The 19,301-nt window shown below is 32.4% G+C and overlaps 1 protein-coding gene across 4 annotated transcripts in view; it reads right to left on the bottom strand.

The window, feature by feature from the left end:
• LOC105321647 (FYVE, RhoGEF and PH domain-containing protein 2) overlaps positions 1–19,301 on the bottom strand; it is a 57,010-nt gene that overhangs the window by 28,548 nt on the left and 9,161 nt on the right. For 3 of the 4 annotated variants that reach the window (XM_066082101.1, XM_066082100.1, XM_066082102.1), the window contains exon 3: positions 3,013–3,210. In XM_066082101.1, the coding sequence (XP_065938173.1) occupies positions 3,013–3,210 (198 nt within the window). Of the gene's footprint in view, positions 1–3,012; positions 3,211–13,453; positions 13,776–19,301 lie in introns of those variants that run through there. The other variant, XM_066082104.1, reaches the window with a different exon arrangement.

The raw sequence follows: 19,301 nt of genomic DNA on the forward strand, positions 1-19,301 counted from the left end.
CACACACGTATATATATATAGGTAAAGAATGCATGCAATGTTTAAATTTTCAAGAAATTTGTTTGCATGTTCAGAATATGAACCTATGGTAAAGTGACATATTTTCATGGTCTTTATCAAATGTACACAGATTACTTGTACATATATCTAAAGGGAAGTAGCACTTGAAATTAATTATACACCTTTACAATTACAAGAAGAAAACATGACTCAGGTAAGAGTCAGGTAAAAAATATACCTTGAGATACTTAAGGTAAGAAATAAAGACCTCTTTCCCCCACTAATGTATCTTTTTGTGCTTTGAAGATGTCACCTAGGTTTATCTTTTTATAGAATTTACATACAACTTACACCATACTCAGATAACATAAAATGTACTCTCTACTAAAAATTTCACCCCCAACGATGGCCATTGTTTTGGGGGGGGGGGGGGTTTCAGTCAATATTAGCATTTGTGTTATCAATTATGCTATAATAAATTATCAATATTACAAAATCATCACTAAATAACACAGAAACATGATACTAAATTTATTAAAATACATCAGATCTGTATGTTGTTTATTTCAATATGTCAAAAAGGTTGTTCAGTTTTTTTTTAGCAACTTACCGGTACTAAAATGTTTTTTTGCAACCGAGCCTAGAAAATGTATATTTAGATAACAGTTTCTGTACTTAAATAGGAGAACAAATTATTTAAAAGCAAGAAATATCAAGGTTCTCACAAACATTCATGTTTTAATTCTCATTTATGCCAATTGTCAATACCGGTAATTGAACAGTCGGTTTAATGTACTACATGTAAGGATCTCTTATGTTGGGATGTGATTTTCATCCGACACGTTGTTTTTCTATATCCTAAAGCACTCAATCATCAAAATGTGTAAAAAAAAAATTGATGACTTCACAAGGGTTTGAATCAACTGATATTCGTGAAGGCAAAAATGAAAACCTAAATACTAGGTCTCGAAATGCTTTGAATATTAGGATGCCAAATGTATATTCTCTGAATTGCAATTCCATTTCTACTTTAAACCTATGTCCCTAAAACTCATAATAAATGATGGATCAAGAGAGACATATCTATCATATTCATCACAATAACTTCCTCTTTTCTATATTATAATATTAAATGCAAATATGAAAGAACTTATAACAGGGACATAATGTATGACATACGTACTGTACAATGATATTCTGTCTCTCATCAATATATATACACTAGCTAAGCTTAATTTTCCATTCATTTCCCTTATTGTTAAAAACTGCATCATATATACAATTGATATAAAACTAATTAATGAATAACAGTTTATGAACAACAACAAAAAATAATAAACATTCATGCAATTTGGATTTTGTTAAAAATTTTGGTCTAACAGGATGTTAATTAAGTTTTTATTATAAATTCTGCTCCAAATGAGGGAAATATTTTCTGAAGTTTTCATGCAAAGTTTACACTTATTTTTGTTGTATCAAAATTCTAGAATTATTAATTTTGAATATAACTGTTGTATTTTGATTTTTAAATTGACTCGAATAAAATATGACATAATTTATGCCCAAACAAAATAAAAAATAATCATCAATGTTTTTTTTTAAAGGAGATCAATCATTACAATGGGTATATATACGTGTGGCTTCAAGTCAGAAATGATCATTTAATTCAGCAATCAAGAAAACCATTTACAAACCATTTACCAGCTTTTAAAATACCAATTAGAAGCTATGCAAGGATAAAATAAAACTTCAAAGACTAAAAATACATCCTGTACAACTTGTTTACAAATTTCAATTAATTGTTTATAAAAAAAAAAAAAGCATTTTAAGTCTCTTTCTATTTTGTGTATGTATTAAACATTGGTTTGTTTTTAATGTTCATGTATTAACGTTTTAACATCATGAATATCCATTTAATAACATGTTTATTATGCATATAGGACAATTAATTTATTACAGACTGTATTTTTAGAATTAAAGGCACTGTAAAATCTACACACATTTCAATCAACTCAGAGTATGAGCTCTAGGTGGTAGGTTATCTCTTTAAAGGGAGATTGACAATAAATTGCAAGTTCATTTGTACTACAATTCATCTGCATGTACATGTATCTGCATGTATAATTACAAAGTGGATAAATGAATAAATGAATTTCTGCTTCAAATTTGTTTCATGTACCGATAAACTTATTTTGTTGTTTCTTATAAAAAACACAAACTACACTGAACATATCACCATGTAAAAATAAATGAATAACTAACAAACTAATCCAAATCAATTAATGACTTCTTCTTAGTTACAGTACATATCATATGCAGACTATATATAAGCATATTCATGTAGCCATATGAGTTTCAGCTTAAACACCCCTATACTCTCAATATTGTTTGCAATGGGTTTTTTTTATCACGGTTATGGCTACTTTTCATAATATACACCCAAGAACGATTTAAATCCATGACAATTACCTGTTGTACACCTGAGAAGCCAACCTGAACAAAAAATTTCTCCACACACAATATGCCATTTTCCTGGGGTTACTAAATAGGAGAATTTGATTTTGTAGCTACACATGTACCTTAGTTAATTCAATTCTCAATGTCAAAAGAACTTATTCTGAGGACAAATGAAGAAAGGTGAATATCCCAAAGACAGCATTTTTTTCCCGAGTGAAAAAACAACCAACTCTTTGACATGTGAAAACATGCAAGGGTAGATGTTTGCAGTCAATAAATTCTAACTTATAAAGTTTCATGCATTGAGAAAATATAAATATTGGAAATAAATAAATATTTGAGGTTTACTATCAGTTCAATGACTGAAGAGTTACCATGACCTTGAACATAAATTCTGGAGGTCAAGTACCATTCTTTTTTATTACTTACTAAACAAATACAGGACTTACCATACTTAGTCGGTTGACCTTTATATGAAGTTTTGAGGTCATACATGTCCAATGAGTCTGAGTTTCAGAGGTCAATTTCACAGAAATTTACAGGCAATTTAATTACCTTGGAGATGAAGTTTTGAGGTCAGCTGGATGCTGGACAACCTTGACCTGATGTGGCTCAGATTGGGTAGGGATACGATTCGATGGTTTTTGGGTTTCAAGGGAACTTCGACTGTCTTTGTGCAGCTTTCAAAGACTTCCTGATCAAAGGTGTTCAAATCATCAGTTGTGGATGGAACGGGAAAACCATCACGATATTCTGTTAAATGATAGAGAGGCTGTAATAAGTCATCTGCAGGATATCTCGGTCATTACTGATGATAATCATTTTCTAATTAACAACTTCACCTACTCTTAAGAAAATAAGGGTTATACTTTTCACTGTAAAAGTGATTTCATGACTTACAGGGGCATGTTCATGATTACGACCATGCCCCTTTAGGTCATGTTTTTGGTCAAATTCTATTTTTTTTATTCTGTTGTTTACAATGCTAAAGTAATGCATTTCTAATGATCAACAAAAAAAATTTCGTCAGTCTTCAAGTTATATCTCACTTATTTGAGTTATAAGCGAGATGTAGAGCTTATAATTCTTTGTTATGTAAATTACATTAAATTGGTTCAATTTTCCTGTGAAAATTCTTTTTAAAGCTGTTTTTTATTCTGTCTGCTTAACATAAATGAACAGTTGCTAGCGTTTGTCATTGCTATAAGGTCAAAACCTGGAAATTTTATTCAACATTAAAAATGTAAACAAAAAAATGACCGTATATTTGTTTACATAACGAAGAATTGTAAGCTCAGCAGTGTATCTCACTTACGACCTGGCATTTGACACTCAAATTTTTGTTGACTATTACAAATGCCCCTATTAAAGCATTGTAAACTTTGAAAAATGAAAAATAAATTTTGATCAAAATCATGACCATGCTCCTTTAAAATCTTAATCAAATGGATGAATACTGTGGTTTCATCAATATTCGTTGAATACCAATTTTCGTGGATTTCGTTGTTAAGTTGATCCACGAAATTAAATGTTCGTTGAAGTTCAATTTCAACTAACGTTTTGTATTGATAGGATCATTGGCCACGAAATTACGTATCCTTGAAACTATGGTTTTCATTAAATCCACGAACATTGATACCCACGAAAATTAATGAAACCACAGTAGTCAGTATGTCAATAATATGTATGCAATGTTGGCTGATTAACATCAGCCGAAAAAATTGAAGATTTTTGAAAACCTGAATCAAAATTTTACTGTAATTTGCCAAATGTAATAGGCATATATTCATTGTTTTATAATATGCATACCCTTAGATTTGCAAACTAGCCTAGATCTGCTATATAAAACTACTCACTTGACATAAATAACTAGAGCAGTAAATTAGAGAAAAATGTAAATACTCTCTATTAAATACATTCTTTAGTGGTTCATAGAGGCTAAATAAAAGATTATAGCTTATATTTATTGCAGAAAAAAATTTACATAACCCTGCAGTCCTGTATTGGCCCAAGTAATGAGTTATGTATTTTTTTATCCTAGCTGAGTTTGCTTGCTTGCCTTCATTGTCAACACAATAATCCAAAGAAAGCATTTTTATTGTGTTAAGTAAAAAGGATATATCTGACAGATATTTCAATTGGATAAGTAAATTCCAAGAACTAGCTTAGGACTGCTCTGACTGAATTTCATAAAATTATACCAGTCTGATTAATGACTCTCAAAAGACCAAAAAAAAAAAAACAAGAAATGTTTGCCCATACATGGACTACACACATTATTCTTGGTAACTTTACACTGCCTGGTTTCAGAAATCGTGTAAAGACATTGGCTCCATTAGTGTAAAAGGAAGGGGAAATATGGAGAAATTATTAAACATTTCCTCATTCTAAAATTTCATCTTAGCCTTAAAGATTCAGATTATTACAACACAAGTAGTACCGGTAAATGCGACTCTAATGAGTGCTGCATTAATTATATCAATATCATTTCAGATAGATCTGACCTAATTTTCTTACTTCTGCAAGTAGATAATCTCTATTTTTTATGCTATAAAATGTCTTTTCAACAAATACAACCACTAACCCCCCCCCCCCCCCCCCAACCCCCAGCCCGCACCATACCATCCCCAAAATGTCATGGTACATTTATTGAAAAGACTATAAGGCTATATAATATAAGTATAGTCGTGACTTAAAATCCAGAATCAGTCATTACAAATTTCAGGCGTTGAACCTCACGCAGACTGCAATACTTCCTGAAAAACATAGGGAAAATTGGGTTCCAAGCTGTTTTCACACATTTTAAAAAATCTGACAGAGTGACTATTTTTAGTACAATTGTATTTAACATAGAGCAAGTACTATGTATAGCTGATGGAAACAGGAATTTGAGGAAACAAGCTCATCCTTTTGATTTCCTGTTCACTGGCCTGCATCTCTATGCCAATATTTACATTTGTTTTATGAAACTATATATTTACAATTCACTGCCATAAAACTTTATAGACAAATTAAAAAGGCCTGACCTACTAATGTACTGTTAACATGTATTTGTACTTCAGTAGATGATGATCATACAGTACCAATCAGACCCAACCTAACACCAGAGTATTAACCCCAACTAAACCCTGGGTTTACTTGGGGTTTACTCTGGGTTTACTTTTTAAAAATTTGGGTCCACTTGTGGTTTACTTTGGGTTTACTTTGAAATTGCTTTTGAGGTCAACTGTATGCACTGAAGTGTGAAGCAGACTAGTATTTTATCTTACCATCCTACTGCCTGTAATTCCTACCCTTTGTATATTCCGAATACACAGTAAGCGTCTGTTTTCAGGGGTATACTTCTGACTGGGTTTACTCTCTGTGTCCACTCTGGGTTTACTTTGGGTTTACTCTGGGTCCACTCTAGTAAACCCGAAGTAAACCCAGAGTAAACCCAGAAAGTAAACCCAGGGTTTTACTTGGGGTTTACTTTCTTATAGGTTGGGTCTGATCGATACTGTAAGTCAAAAAGTAGTATTAACCCATTTGTAGTTTAGATTTAACACAATGAATGAGAATATATAGTTTACATAAAATTATGTTAAATAATCTTAGTACCTAATTTATACCAATGTGTACTGTAAATCTAATCTTATTCGTGTGAGAGAATTTTGTCACAAGGTTCACAAAACCTTCGTCAATGCAAATATTTCTTGCTGTGAACCAGTCCTTGTAGAATTGTTTTTTTTAACAACATCACTGTTGATTGGGCTTTGTCGGAAAAATTAAACGCAGCAAACCAGTTTATCTCGTCTCAATCGCAAACAGACGTGGAATAAAGTTGGTTTACAGTCATCTTTTGTATTTGTCAAAATGTTTTTTAAATATGTACAGCTCATGAAATACTGACAAATTGTTTGCTTGGTTTTCAAGTGAATATTAACATAGAGAAAATAGTGTTAAACACACCACAATCAAAATACTTAGTAGAAGCTTTAAATTAATATCTCTTTTGATTATATACACACATATCGAACCCTTTGGTCATAAGACCAAAGAAAGACATGTTATTTATTAACTCAAATCTATTAAATGTATACGTATCTCTATTTCTGCAATTGTACTGCCAGTTTAAATATTTAAAAGTCGATCACTTAGAGAAATCAAATTGCACCAAAAATAAAAAAAACTGGTACAGAAATATTTCTTCCGTTCTTTTGATTCATAAAATAAGAATGCGCGGGCGTAATAAAAAAGAGAGGAAGAAGCAGTTGTGATGATTTTTTCACATAAAATTCTATAAAATTTTGTGGTTTTTCTCAAATTATTAATAGAGAGTGTTGAGTCAATAACCAGCTAGCAGATGATAGGATAATTAACTCCGAAATTTCACTCAGATACCAAAAATTTCACTTAATATATACACTGTGGTTATTCTTGACTTTGATCCTTGTGTCTGGCAGATATTCTAGGCTTCCTATTTACAAATAACCCCTCATACTTTCCTCAAATTAGCAACATCTTTGTCAGTCAATAAAAAATCAATTTAAAACCAAAATAGCCCCCTTCTGAAGGCAATAAACAAATACTCATCATTTATAACTCTTGATGTGTATACCGGTACATCATGGTTAAAATACTCAAACTTGATATAGCTCATACTTATATATACAGGCATCAATCAGTGATTCTTTAAATACCAGAGCATACATGTAAATCAGACTATTTTTAATAGAGGAACAGATGGAAACAAACTTATCAGGAAAGGGGTCAGGGGTCAAGATGATTCCGCCCATTCTCTGAGAGAGGTGAAATTTACGATGTTTACATCTAGATAGCTAAATCATTTCCCCCAAGTTTACATTAACTCCATCAGTGTTTACAATAGTATCCCATCCCCACTATTGTTATAGGTGGGCGTTTGATAGTAATGAACCCCACATGGATATATGGATACACTAGGTGCCCCTTTTCAAGAACTAGAAATGTCTTCAAATTTACATGTGACAAATCTCAGCCAGAATACATGTATTTGACTGCATGTACGTAAAATTGTATTTAAAATCACAAACTCTGGAACCTGAATGCAGGCACCATTTCTTTTTGATTTTAAAAGTTATATGATATAATATTCATTAACTTTACATAGATTGAAACCTGTTCAGCTCAGTATTTTTCTCCAACTGACCTTAAATTCTGTATTTCGCATTTTATTTTTAATCAATACATTAACTATGGGAGACACTACAAGTTTTCTGATAATTACAGGTACACACAGAATTTTTAATAAAACTAGAGCCGAGCTCGTTGCAAAGCAACGAGTAGGTCTTCCGTCGCAACTTCGTGTCGGGAAGGATTGTACATCAGTCTGATTAAAACAACTCCTTCTCCTCACACTTGTCAGAGCCTGACAGACCCTGTATTGATAAAAGGTCATCTTTACACGACCATTTCTTCTTACCAATTAGAGTTTCAGAAAATTGATTGGAACTTTTCAAATGGAGACAAAAAAAAATTAATTCATGCCTGTTTTCTGTGTAACCTCTAGAATGAGTATTGCACCACTCATTTAAAAACAGATAAAGGCATATCTTTGCTAAGTAGGTGTTTATTTAGATTGTATGCAAATGTGGAGGTCAAGTCTGTTATTGATACAGGTCTATCAGACCCTGGCGAGTGTAAGGAGAAGGGAAATGGTTTTAATGAGACTGCATGGATTATCAATATGATAATAGTAAGTTCAAGAAATCGAAAACGAGACCCAATTTCAAAGTATTATTTTCATACCAGGCAATTTCTTCGTTTAACTTACTTCAAGTTTAGGACAACTTTAAAAGTACATCATTTATGTACATGTATATAATTAATGTAATTATGATAAAAGTGTGTGTGTGTGGCGGTGGGGGTAATGACCCAAAAATCAATTTTCTAAACGTTAACTTAAGGGAAATTTTAGTTGAGAGAAAGGGGGGCATTACTCCCACTGGACCATCTAAAAGGTACTGTTAGCAAGCTCACAAATGATATCCCCGCTAAGAAAGAAGTCATTACTCACCTATTTCTCTATTAGAGAATAATGGATGGTTCTTTTTCTTTTGTGAGTCAGACAAGGCAGGGTATATTTACAGGTCACAAGTAATCTTTATGTCAAACTTTAGCTTTTACACATTTCCATTAATACAAGATATGACACATGTTTAATATGACTTTAAACTTGCGCAACTTACCCTGGGTCAAGTTCATGACACATCATCGGTCATCAGGAATCTTTTCATGAAATAGAAACTCCCAATGTTTCTCCTTAAATGACTTAAGGACAAATCATTACACACCCTCAGGTCATAAGCAATCTTTGTGTAAAGTAAGAAATTCCAAAATGGACTGGAAATAAATTTTGCACTTTTCCTGCCAGTGACCTTTACTTTGTCCAAATGACCTTGGGTTTAGGTCATGACGTTTTGTCAGGTAATGAGTAATATTTGTATGAAGTAAGAACACTTCCAATGTTTCTCCATCAGAAAGATATAGACCGGACACGACGTACGGACGGACAAGGTGATTTTTATTCACCCCCCCCCCCAATTTATTTTCGTGGGGTATAAAAATCCTTTTCGCCCGTTTTGTGCGGCACAAAAAAGACCTATATTTTTCAATTATTTCTATCATATCATATATAAATATACATGTAAATGTATGATTTTTATGCACATTTGAGTTCTTCTCATCATCGTCGGAAACCCCTTGGGTTCCAATAATGTCTTTTCATGGGCATTTGTCAATTTGCATCACTAAATGATTTCCAAGCGGTAAGCTATCAAAGCTTTTGAGATGTTTCATGTAGATATTGAATTTCTATAGATTTAAATTTAAGGTTAGGGAAAACAACACTTTTTATACAGTAAAAAAAAATCTAAAAAAAAAAATAAATAGCTTTATGTACGCGTACACATAAAAAAGAAGATGTTGCGAAAGCTATAAAGACTTTATTTCTTCTGTTCTAGACTTTTTCAGAGTTAACAAGCTACAAGTTAACAATCTCCCATTTTGACAAGCCAGATTAAAAATAAAATATTCAGCTGAGTTTTAGGTCACTTAATCTGCATTACAACCTCATACTACACAACTTCAATGCTTTTTTTTTATCAATGTGCATATAACAATAAGTAGAATCCCCAAGAACACATATCTATCGCAATTAAATGCATACATTTTTGGGAGGCAGAAAAGTCGCTTTATATTATAGTCTGCACGTCAACTGAACTACTACAATTATTTCAAAGAAATAAGAAACTGTCGACACTTGCAGTACTCTGATGATTTAATGACGATTGACCAACTTTATTGCTTAATGTAGTCGTATATCATTACTTCTAATCCTGAGAACAATTTTTATTTAATCTTTGACTTAAAACTGTTAACTTATAAAACCAGAGAAATAAATAACTTATTAAGTTATTTATGTCTCTGATAATATATATTTTATTCTGTTCATAACTATAGAAGTTTAGCGTGCTCAACAGGTTATTTTTTTAGCCACATTCTCAGATTACGATATCGCACCTTTAATGTGAGGTTGATTGACATCGAATATTTAGACACTTATTGTTTAACAATTAAACGCTGCAGTGAAAGCATCCTTCCAAATGTTACTCAATTATTTAGCAATTGCTGATCTGCAGCCCGGGGGAAATATTCTGAGCTATGTGCGACACGTGATTTTCGGTCGCACGTGGAGCAGATTGACTTAGCATAGACTGACCGAATAAACACACGGGTGGGAAAGTGACATACATTGAGGAGAAAAATGTACACATGTTAAGTAGTCGCCAAAAACAGGTCTTTGCCACATTTTGAAAAAAAAATAAAGCCCTTGCACTGTGATCATGAAACCGATAAAATCTAAACAAATCTTGTTGTGAACATTCTAAAAATAATCACTAAATCCCTCAATTCTGGACAATTCTTTTATCGTGTCAGCCTCTACCGAAAAATTGCAACTTCTTGGGCCTTTCTGGCATGCTCGGAAAAACACCTCGAATGTATTACCTAGGCGTCCATGACAACCCCCCTTTTTATAAAACTTGATATAATTACAACACATTTTATGATTTGCTGAGATGTGAGCTATACTTCATTAAAGGTACATGTATCAATATACACTAAAATATAACACAGAAGCGACATACAAGACTTCTAGCCGATACTTATTTTAATGGGAAGACTCCATTTTGTATAAAATTCTAACATCCGGTGATGTTAATACATTCGAAGTGTTTTTCCAAACTTGCCGGAAAGGCCAGAGAAGTTGCAATTGCCTCTACCGCATGTGTTAATTTGATATTTGATTTTTTTTATCCTGCCTTGAACGCTTGGAGACTGTTTCATTTTCTAAATTCAGCTAAATAATGCTTCCAGTTTTGAGCTCTCTCTCTCTCTCTCTCTCTCTCTCTCTCTCTCTCATTTTATGTGCAACCTTCTGAAGACGTCAACTACTTTCTTCGATATCTATAAAACCTCTCAGTAGTATTTAGCGGAAATATTTGTGGGTAAATAAAAAATCTTAAATTGAAACACAAGTCAATCTTACATGTACCGGTCAAAATCTCGATTAAACAAATAGTTGGAATCGTACAAAATATCAATAAACATGCACGGATCACTTGTCCACTCGCGCGGGATCTCCTTGGCTATGTGCTAGGGGTGATCATCATTTTAAGGTTTAATCTTTGTGGTTTTCGGTTGTTTATCTATAACATTATTAGTATAGTTTTTAAGAACATTTTAGAATTACAAATTCACTATTGATTTATGTCTGATGATGTTTCTGATTTGGAATAATATCGATTTTATCAATTTTTAGAAGGCTTCTCAATTCACATTCAAATGTTTAATTAAATAAATTGAAGGTGAATTAACTTTAAGAACAGAAAATTGAAACAGTTCTTGTATATATATATCTTGTTATTAGAAAACCGCTGACCTCTAGGTAGTGCAGCCGCGACGATTTCTTAATTGACACTCTATCGTTTAATTCAAATTAAGAAGAGTAAGCTTTAATATGTACGATTCTTGTGTTTGCGGCTAAATAAAATCACATAAAACAGACGCGATTCTTGTGTATTAGATAACCGCTGACCGCTAGGTAGTCCAGCCGCGACCTTGGCGATCGACTTTCTCGGCCGCGGGCGAGATGGGTTACGTAATGACGCACACAACTAAGAATTTTGGTCGAATTAAAATGCTTGCAGTAAAATGACTCAAATCTATTTTATGGAAGTTATTTTTTTTTAAATCTAGTTTATGTATCTCACGATATTTCAGAAAAAGAACGTTTATATTTTCTCGTTTTTGTTTTTCTTAACGGTTGTCCACTGTAAGACCTAAACAGAGGTGACTCCAAAAAAAAAAGGCTTTAAGAAAAACATGTACACGTATACTTTTTAGACACTTTTTCAAATGAATCAAAGCATCCCGTATATGCTGGTACACTTTCAGCTGTTAATTTATGTACGTTATGCGCATGAAGACTATTCGCTTACTTGCCAAATGAATACAGGTACATGTTAACAAGACAAGCTTTTTACACTCATATTACGCATTACCGGTACAAAATAATTTTGTAACGACATTGATAACACAGTAATAAACAACTTTTCTATCGATAGCTATAGCGAAATATTAACCATTTTTGAGTTATAAGCGAAGACTTTTAAGGGCTCTAGACCCCTAATTTAAGGGGCCAGCCCTTTTTCAATGGTGTCAAATGAAAGCCCTTGATATTTTGCACATATTTTGTTCTATATGTGTTTAGAGAAAATTTTAAACTAAAGAGTTACATAACAAAAACACAACCAAAAATCATCATTTTTTAAACCACAAATTCAAATTAATTTTTTGAAACTTTAAAGGAGGAAAATTGTAAAAACAAAATTCGGAGGACAACGTTCAAACTGTCTATTTTTAAGATTTGTGACTTTGTAACACATGCTGTGAGCGGTTTCAGAGCCTTTGCGTGCACAAGAATGCCTATATTTTTTGGAAAAAGGGGAATAACTCGGTACCGGAAGTGTTGATTTCAACGATTTTCCCTAGATATTGAGAAATTGTAACTACCAATAAGCTCTGAAAATTTGAACTTTATAGGACAACAAACAAGCAAGATATTTGAGTTTTAAAAAACGTCTAGAAGAAAAAAAAGAATAAAAAGAATTACCAACAGAATCAGTACAAGGTCTTCCGTTGCAAACGGAAGACCTTAACAAATTGTCTCCTTTTGATTTGTTAAACACTGCAAGCATCAACTGATTGAATATGCTGAATGTTTTCTTCAGTTTTTGGCAAAAAGAATAAATAAGGTAAAAAGGGGGATTGCCTGGTGCTTTGATTAGATTTTTTTTCCCATAGAAATGCTTATGAATTATGAAAATTTTAAGATCTAGAAAACTATTTTTTAATTGAGGAAAAAGCTTAATTTACAGGGTATTTTTTTTCAACCATTTTAATTAATGATGTTTGAAAAGTTTATCTATCAGAGCTAGATTTTCTGTATAATATGTACCATATTGTAGTTTAGCCTTCACTCAATTGCAATGTTTATAAAAAATAAATAAATAGAGATCACGTTATTAACCTACAACAAATAATGTTGTGAACTTTTAGTAACATTCCTTGCAAAGATTTTAAGGTTAATTTGCAAACGTTTCTGATCCATTTCTGAGGAATCCGCTACGACAATCATTAAATAATTTTCCTTGAGTGTCACGATCTGGAGTTTGTAGGTTATTTTTTTTTTTACATAGTATATAATACATGCATATATACAGTCACTCAATTCTATCCAACGTATATTATTTAATCATTTCAAGGAAACATTTCCATATTAATATTTACATATACACATACAAGTATATATTTTTTATTTCCCTGTGTACTCCAACAAATTGAATTACCACTTATACTTTATTGCCTTCTCACCTCTTCCCAATAAAAAAGCTTCGTATTTATATCAACTGACCTGCTTTAGGTGTTATGGACCCAAGCGTCCTTCTGCGGAACTTTCGTGAAAATCGAGACTTTTTGTTTGACATGATATGGGTTTTTTTCTTTTTCTATGCACACAGAAGTTCAGACATATCCTTCCATATTGTATAAATCTAGTTCATCTATATTCAACATTTCCTTTGAAATTCAACCCTGAAGTCATTTGCCATGAACATCGTCATATGCTGCTGGCACCTTCCTTTACCGCACTGGTTGGGCACATTGAACAATTACATGTACATAATTATGTACGCATATATGATTAATATAATACATAAACTTTTCAGACTATAAAGGAAATGGTTTCACGAAACCAAAACATAATAATCAATACATCCATTTCATACACAGATCGCTGTTGTTTCCTTCCATTTTTAAACAACATGATTTTTTGTGCAATATTTCACATCAGGAAAAGTCACGGATAACAGCGATGAGAAAAAGATTATTGTACACTTATCCCTGTGGAGATATTTAAAAAAGATTTCACTCTGACACATTATAACCTCCCCATCTTAGACTGAGATTTAGCAACATTTCCACACAATGATATAAATATATAGATAAAAAAAAAATTGATTGAATTCTTGATATCAAGCATTTAAGAGACTTGTGTTTGTGTACATGTAAGTACATGTATATGACAACTATTAAATGAAGATTTTTATGATATTTGACACACAGATCTCTAACATCACAGGTTTAAGTGTTTGTCAACAGAGATCAAGCCAAGCTATTATTTACTGCTTATATGGTATTCAAGGTTCCAGATTATATAGTACTATTAATAATAGATTAAAAATGAAGATTTATGATACTTCATTTTGTATCTTTCAATGTCTTAACCGACAAAGGATCTATTTGAATGATGCATTTACAGTTGAAATTTACTAATTACTAATGCTCAATGTGCCTCATTTTTTTTTGACAATATTTTATAATAAGTTTTATTTTAAAACTAAGAGTTATTCTTCTTGTCAGCTAGCTAGGCAGTCTGAGTGAGATCTACAGTAAAGTTTTAAAGATATACATATATTCATAGTTTTATATTTACAGTTTTAAAGTGAGTCTACGAAAGTATTAAAAGTTGACATCTAAACATTGTAAAAGTATCTTTTATGTATAAAAATACCGGTACACAGAGCTAGATTTGAAATTTTTAAATATTATCAGTTACAGTAAGACCCCATTTTAACATGCATGCCATATTGGCTTTCTACATGCATCACTTTTTTGATACTGCGGTACATGTATTATAGTATAATTAGAGATGAAGAATTAATTCATTATAGTTCTAACTTCTTTATTCAATGGGTGAAATCAATAATACAATTACATGTATAACATAAATTTACATAACTATATTTAGCTGCCTGATCACGTCTTTTTGAGCAGTAGACCTTTTTGCTATCTTTTAATATGTACTAGATATAAAGTAAGATGCAAAGTTCAGTTAAGCTAGGCAAAATATCTGTTCCATATACACATTTAATTTTAACTTCCTCCTTTAGCTCTTTTAGAGATACCAAGCAATTCCACAATTTCCTTAAATCAATTCAGACTCATTTCATAAATTTTGTGTAAACATCAATGGCTTCCCTGACACATAGCAGATAACCAGAACCCTAGTGTTACTGAACTGTGTGTAAATGCTAATTAGTACCAGTAATTAGTAGAAATTGCTAGCAATTAATTGAATACAGAATGTCTAGTGGCCTGATACAGTACTCTTTTAGCTGCTTAGATAAAGTTTTGTTAAAACATAAAATCAAGCTTAAATTGCATATCGGGGAATACTAGGTTAAAAAGATTGAAAATTTCGACCTGCACTGTTTCTTCTTTTATTCATCTTCAATATCTTAAATCCTTGGATATACCGGTATATACATTAACAATAAATCAAAAGTTTTTTTTTAAATCTGTCCCATTGAGTTAATTAAGAGGGGGAAATTGGACTGAATCAAGACCTAATGTATTTATCAATCAGACTAGGTTGAGTTTCAGCCAAGCGGTGATATGTTCTTTGCTGTGATCATGGGTTCAAGTCCTAAAATCCCCTAGCCAGCCTTTTTAAATTTCCTTAGAGTTATTTTAGTGATTTGAAGCCGTAAAAGTTTCTCTCTTTGTAGTGAGCCAATGTCTATCAATTCGATTCAGATCCAACTTTAATTTCCGAAAAATCTAAATGGGACACCAGCTGTGCAATAATGGGATAAAGTCTTTGGCAACTAAAGTTAAATATCTATAATGCTCTTATTAGCAAGACAGTAATTTATTAGAAGACAAATTTTACCCATGCCAATGAAAATCACATCTAATATATTAAAACTATTTATAATCCTTCCCCTTTTTTTTTTTTTATCAAACCGCACCAGTGAGAAGCTCTTAACAATTCAACATCCCCATTGTAATGTATCAATACTCCCTATTTCCTCTTTGTATGAATAAGTTTATCTACTGTTTACAAATTGTCAAGAAAGAGAACAGGAAGTCAAATATGATTGTGATTTTGTTATATTTTAGGAAAGAATAAAAAAAAAACTGTCTATTTTTGTTATTGAGAATACAGGTCCTTTTACCAGACTCAGGTATCAAGCCCTGAGAACTCTACCGATGCAGTTTTTTTTTGGCCTGATTTGGGATCAAAATTCAGCCCCTGCAGTCCCAATCGGAAATTTCCTAATATTTTCCCAATTTCCAACTCAAAATTCCCAATTGAAATTAAAAAATTTACATGACCTGATTTGTTTATGATTTGAACCAATGAATTTTCATTCTTTAGTTAACATTGATGCATGTTCTGAATTTTTATATAATATATTGAGTTTAACCTTTTTCAAAATGTCAAGATCATATCAATGATACATTCTGAAGAAGGGGAATTATTTTTTGCTGCACTTAAAAGATGGCAGTCATGGGTTAAGCCCTTGACAAACACTTAATTTTTTCTAGTATATTAAAAAACACTAACACTTTTTATTCTGGTCTTTCATTTTTAAAAATCCTTCTAAAATATGTTATATTAGTCAAGTTGAGATGGATACATCTTCACCTACTTTTAGTTTTAAATGACAAATCAAAGTACTGAAGAACTGACGGGAGTTGATTTTGTCGATGTTTATTTATTTTAAAATCAATGATGTGTTATTTTGCATGACAAGTACATGTAGCTTCTAATTTGAATTACGCACATTTTAATAATATGAACTTTTGCACTTTTTCGACAAGAATGTCGAGAAACACCCATATGAATCATGTTAAATAATATTTAAAAATAAAATTAATTCAATCAAACTATGTATCAGTGATAGAAATATTTCTCGAAAATTGTTTGGATCCAAGCAATATTGAACTCTAGTCTCGTTCAACCAAACGCTCGGCTGACACCGTAAATCTCCTACAAGGATTTACGGAGACAGCCAAGCGTCGAGTTGAACGAGACTATATTGAACTCTGCCATAGGAATACATACGACTACAAAAAATATTTAAATTGTTCGTACCATTTAAATCTGACTATTTTCAAGGTATTTATAAATAAATTTCCTTGTAAAACAATACTATAGCATACATTACATCAAATTTATTGATTATTTTCAAGAACTTATAAGTCTTGTCAGCACCAATGATTTGTGCTGAGGTCCTAACACTGTTTCACTTTCGGTTTGTCTGAGTAACTGCATAGGAGAGTTGATTAAAATCAACTCCCAAAAATGATATTGATACTGATAAATTAATGCATGTACATGTAGTTTGGTTTTTTTGTTGTGTTTTTTTAAACGATACTGTGTTTTCATTAATATTCCCATACCTGTTAACCTTTCAAAGCTGCTATGTGGGAGAATCTCCCCCTTACCAACTTGGCTAAGGGGGAGATTTTGCGTAAACGACGTTTTTTCACGTGAAATGCAAATATATATTAAAAATACTGTTAGATACCTTATTTTACCATTGTAATTAATGCATTTGCAATCATTTTAAATTTTATTATTTCTATGACTACCAGTGTGCAATTACAACTTGTGTTGCTGTACATGATCAGAAAACTATTATTTTGTTTGCATGGTACAATACAAGAAGTCAATAATGTGACTTTTTATACATGTATTAGGTAAGTTTTTCTATATTGTTCAGTATTGAACCATCACTACATGCTGACATATAGGGTAAACACAGAAAATTTATTTTGCCTATTTTGAATTTGCAGTGAAACCCCCCTAGTTAAGAAAATACCAGAAAATAATATTCATTAAAATTATTTTTTGCCTTATTTATAGGATAGATTTTTAATTCACAAAACAATTTTAACATGTATTTCTCCAGTATCATTTAAAAATGATCTCTGTTGTAATGTCTATAGCATCCCTGTAATTCATAGTACCGGTACTATAAACTTTAAAAACTCTTGTGAAATGCTTTTACACTCACTTTATTGGTAGCTTGTATAAACACTCAGTGTTCCAAACTCACTTTGATTTTTACCCACCGTGCTGGCCAGACAGAATTAGTCACGACTCACGGCACGTGGCTTGGGTGCTTTACCTGTGCACCTGTTAAGTGACACCACTGGATGTTATTGTTTTCTTTGGTGTTACAGAGTAAAACTAGAGGTACTGTGAGCAAGCTCACAATTGATACCCCCCGCTAAGATAAAATTCATAATGCGTGTATTTTTCCAATGATAGAAAATATTGGATGAATCTATTTCACCGTCTATTTTCTTTAAATAACTACTGCTCTATTTTTTTTAAAACTGTTCGTCATAAGCAATATTTGTGTGAAGTAAGAACATTCAATGCTTCTCCATAAGAAAGATTATGACCGGACACGAATTTAGCACTTTTCCTGCCAGTGACCTTGACCTTGCCCAAATGACCTTGGGTCAAGGTCATGACACACCCTTTGGTCCTAAGCAATATTTGTGTGAAGTTAAAACATTCAATGTTTGTCCATAAGAAAGATAATGACCGGACACGAATTTTGCACTATTTTTCTCAACGACCTTGACCTTGCCCCAAATGACCTTGGATCAAGGTCATGACACACCCTTAGGTCCTAAGCAATCTTTGTGTGAAGTAAGAACTTCCAATATTTCTCCATAAGCAAGATATGGGCTGGACCCAAATTTTTCACTTTTTCTGCCAGTGACCTTGACCTTGCCCTAATGACCTTGGGTCAAGGTCATGACACACCCTTAGGTCATAAGCAATCTTTGTGTGAAGTAAGAACTTCCAATGTTTCTCCATTAGAAAAATATGGACCGGACACGAATTTTTGTATGTTTTCTGCCAGTTACCTTGACCTTGCCCGAATGACCTTGGGTCAAGGTCATGACACACCCTTAGGTCATAAGCAATCTTTGTATGAAGTAAGAACTTCTAATGTTTCTCCATAAGAAAGATATGGACCGGACACGAATTTTGTATTTTTTCTGCCAGTGACCTTGACCTTGCCCGAATGACCTTGGGTCAAGGTCATGACACACCCTTAGGTCATAAGCAATCTTTGTGTGAAGTAAGAACTTCCAATGTTTCTCCATAAGAAAGATATAGACCGGACACGATTGCACAGACAGACGGACGGACAGACGGACAAGGTGATTCCTATATACCCCCCCCAAACTTCGTTTGCGGGGGGTATAATCAAGATGTTTTAAGCTTTCATTTATTTTTTTTATAAGGCCTATAGATGCATAACTAAATACGTAACTGATTTCAGTCAAAACCGGAAGTAATCGTAAAAAGTAAACTGGGCTATAACATGTCATACTATGATCACGGTAGACAGTACTTGGATAGATTTTGATATTTTCAAGCTATACAG

This window comes from Magallana gigas, chromosome 4, assembly GCF_963853765.1.
Source record: "Magallana gigas chromosome 4, xbMagGiga1.1, whole genome shotgun sequence".
Taxonomy (NCBI): domain Eukaryota; kingdom Metazoa; phylum Mollusca; class Bivalvia; order Ostreida; family Ostreidae; genus Magallana; species Magallana gigas.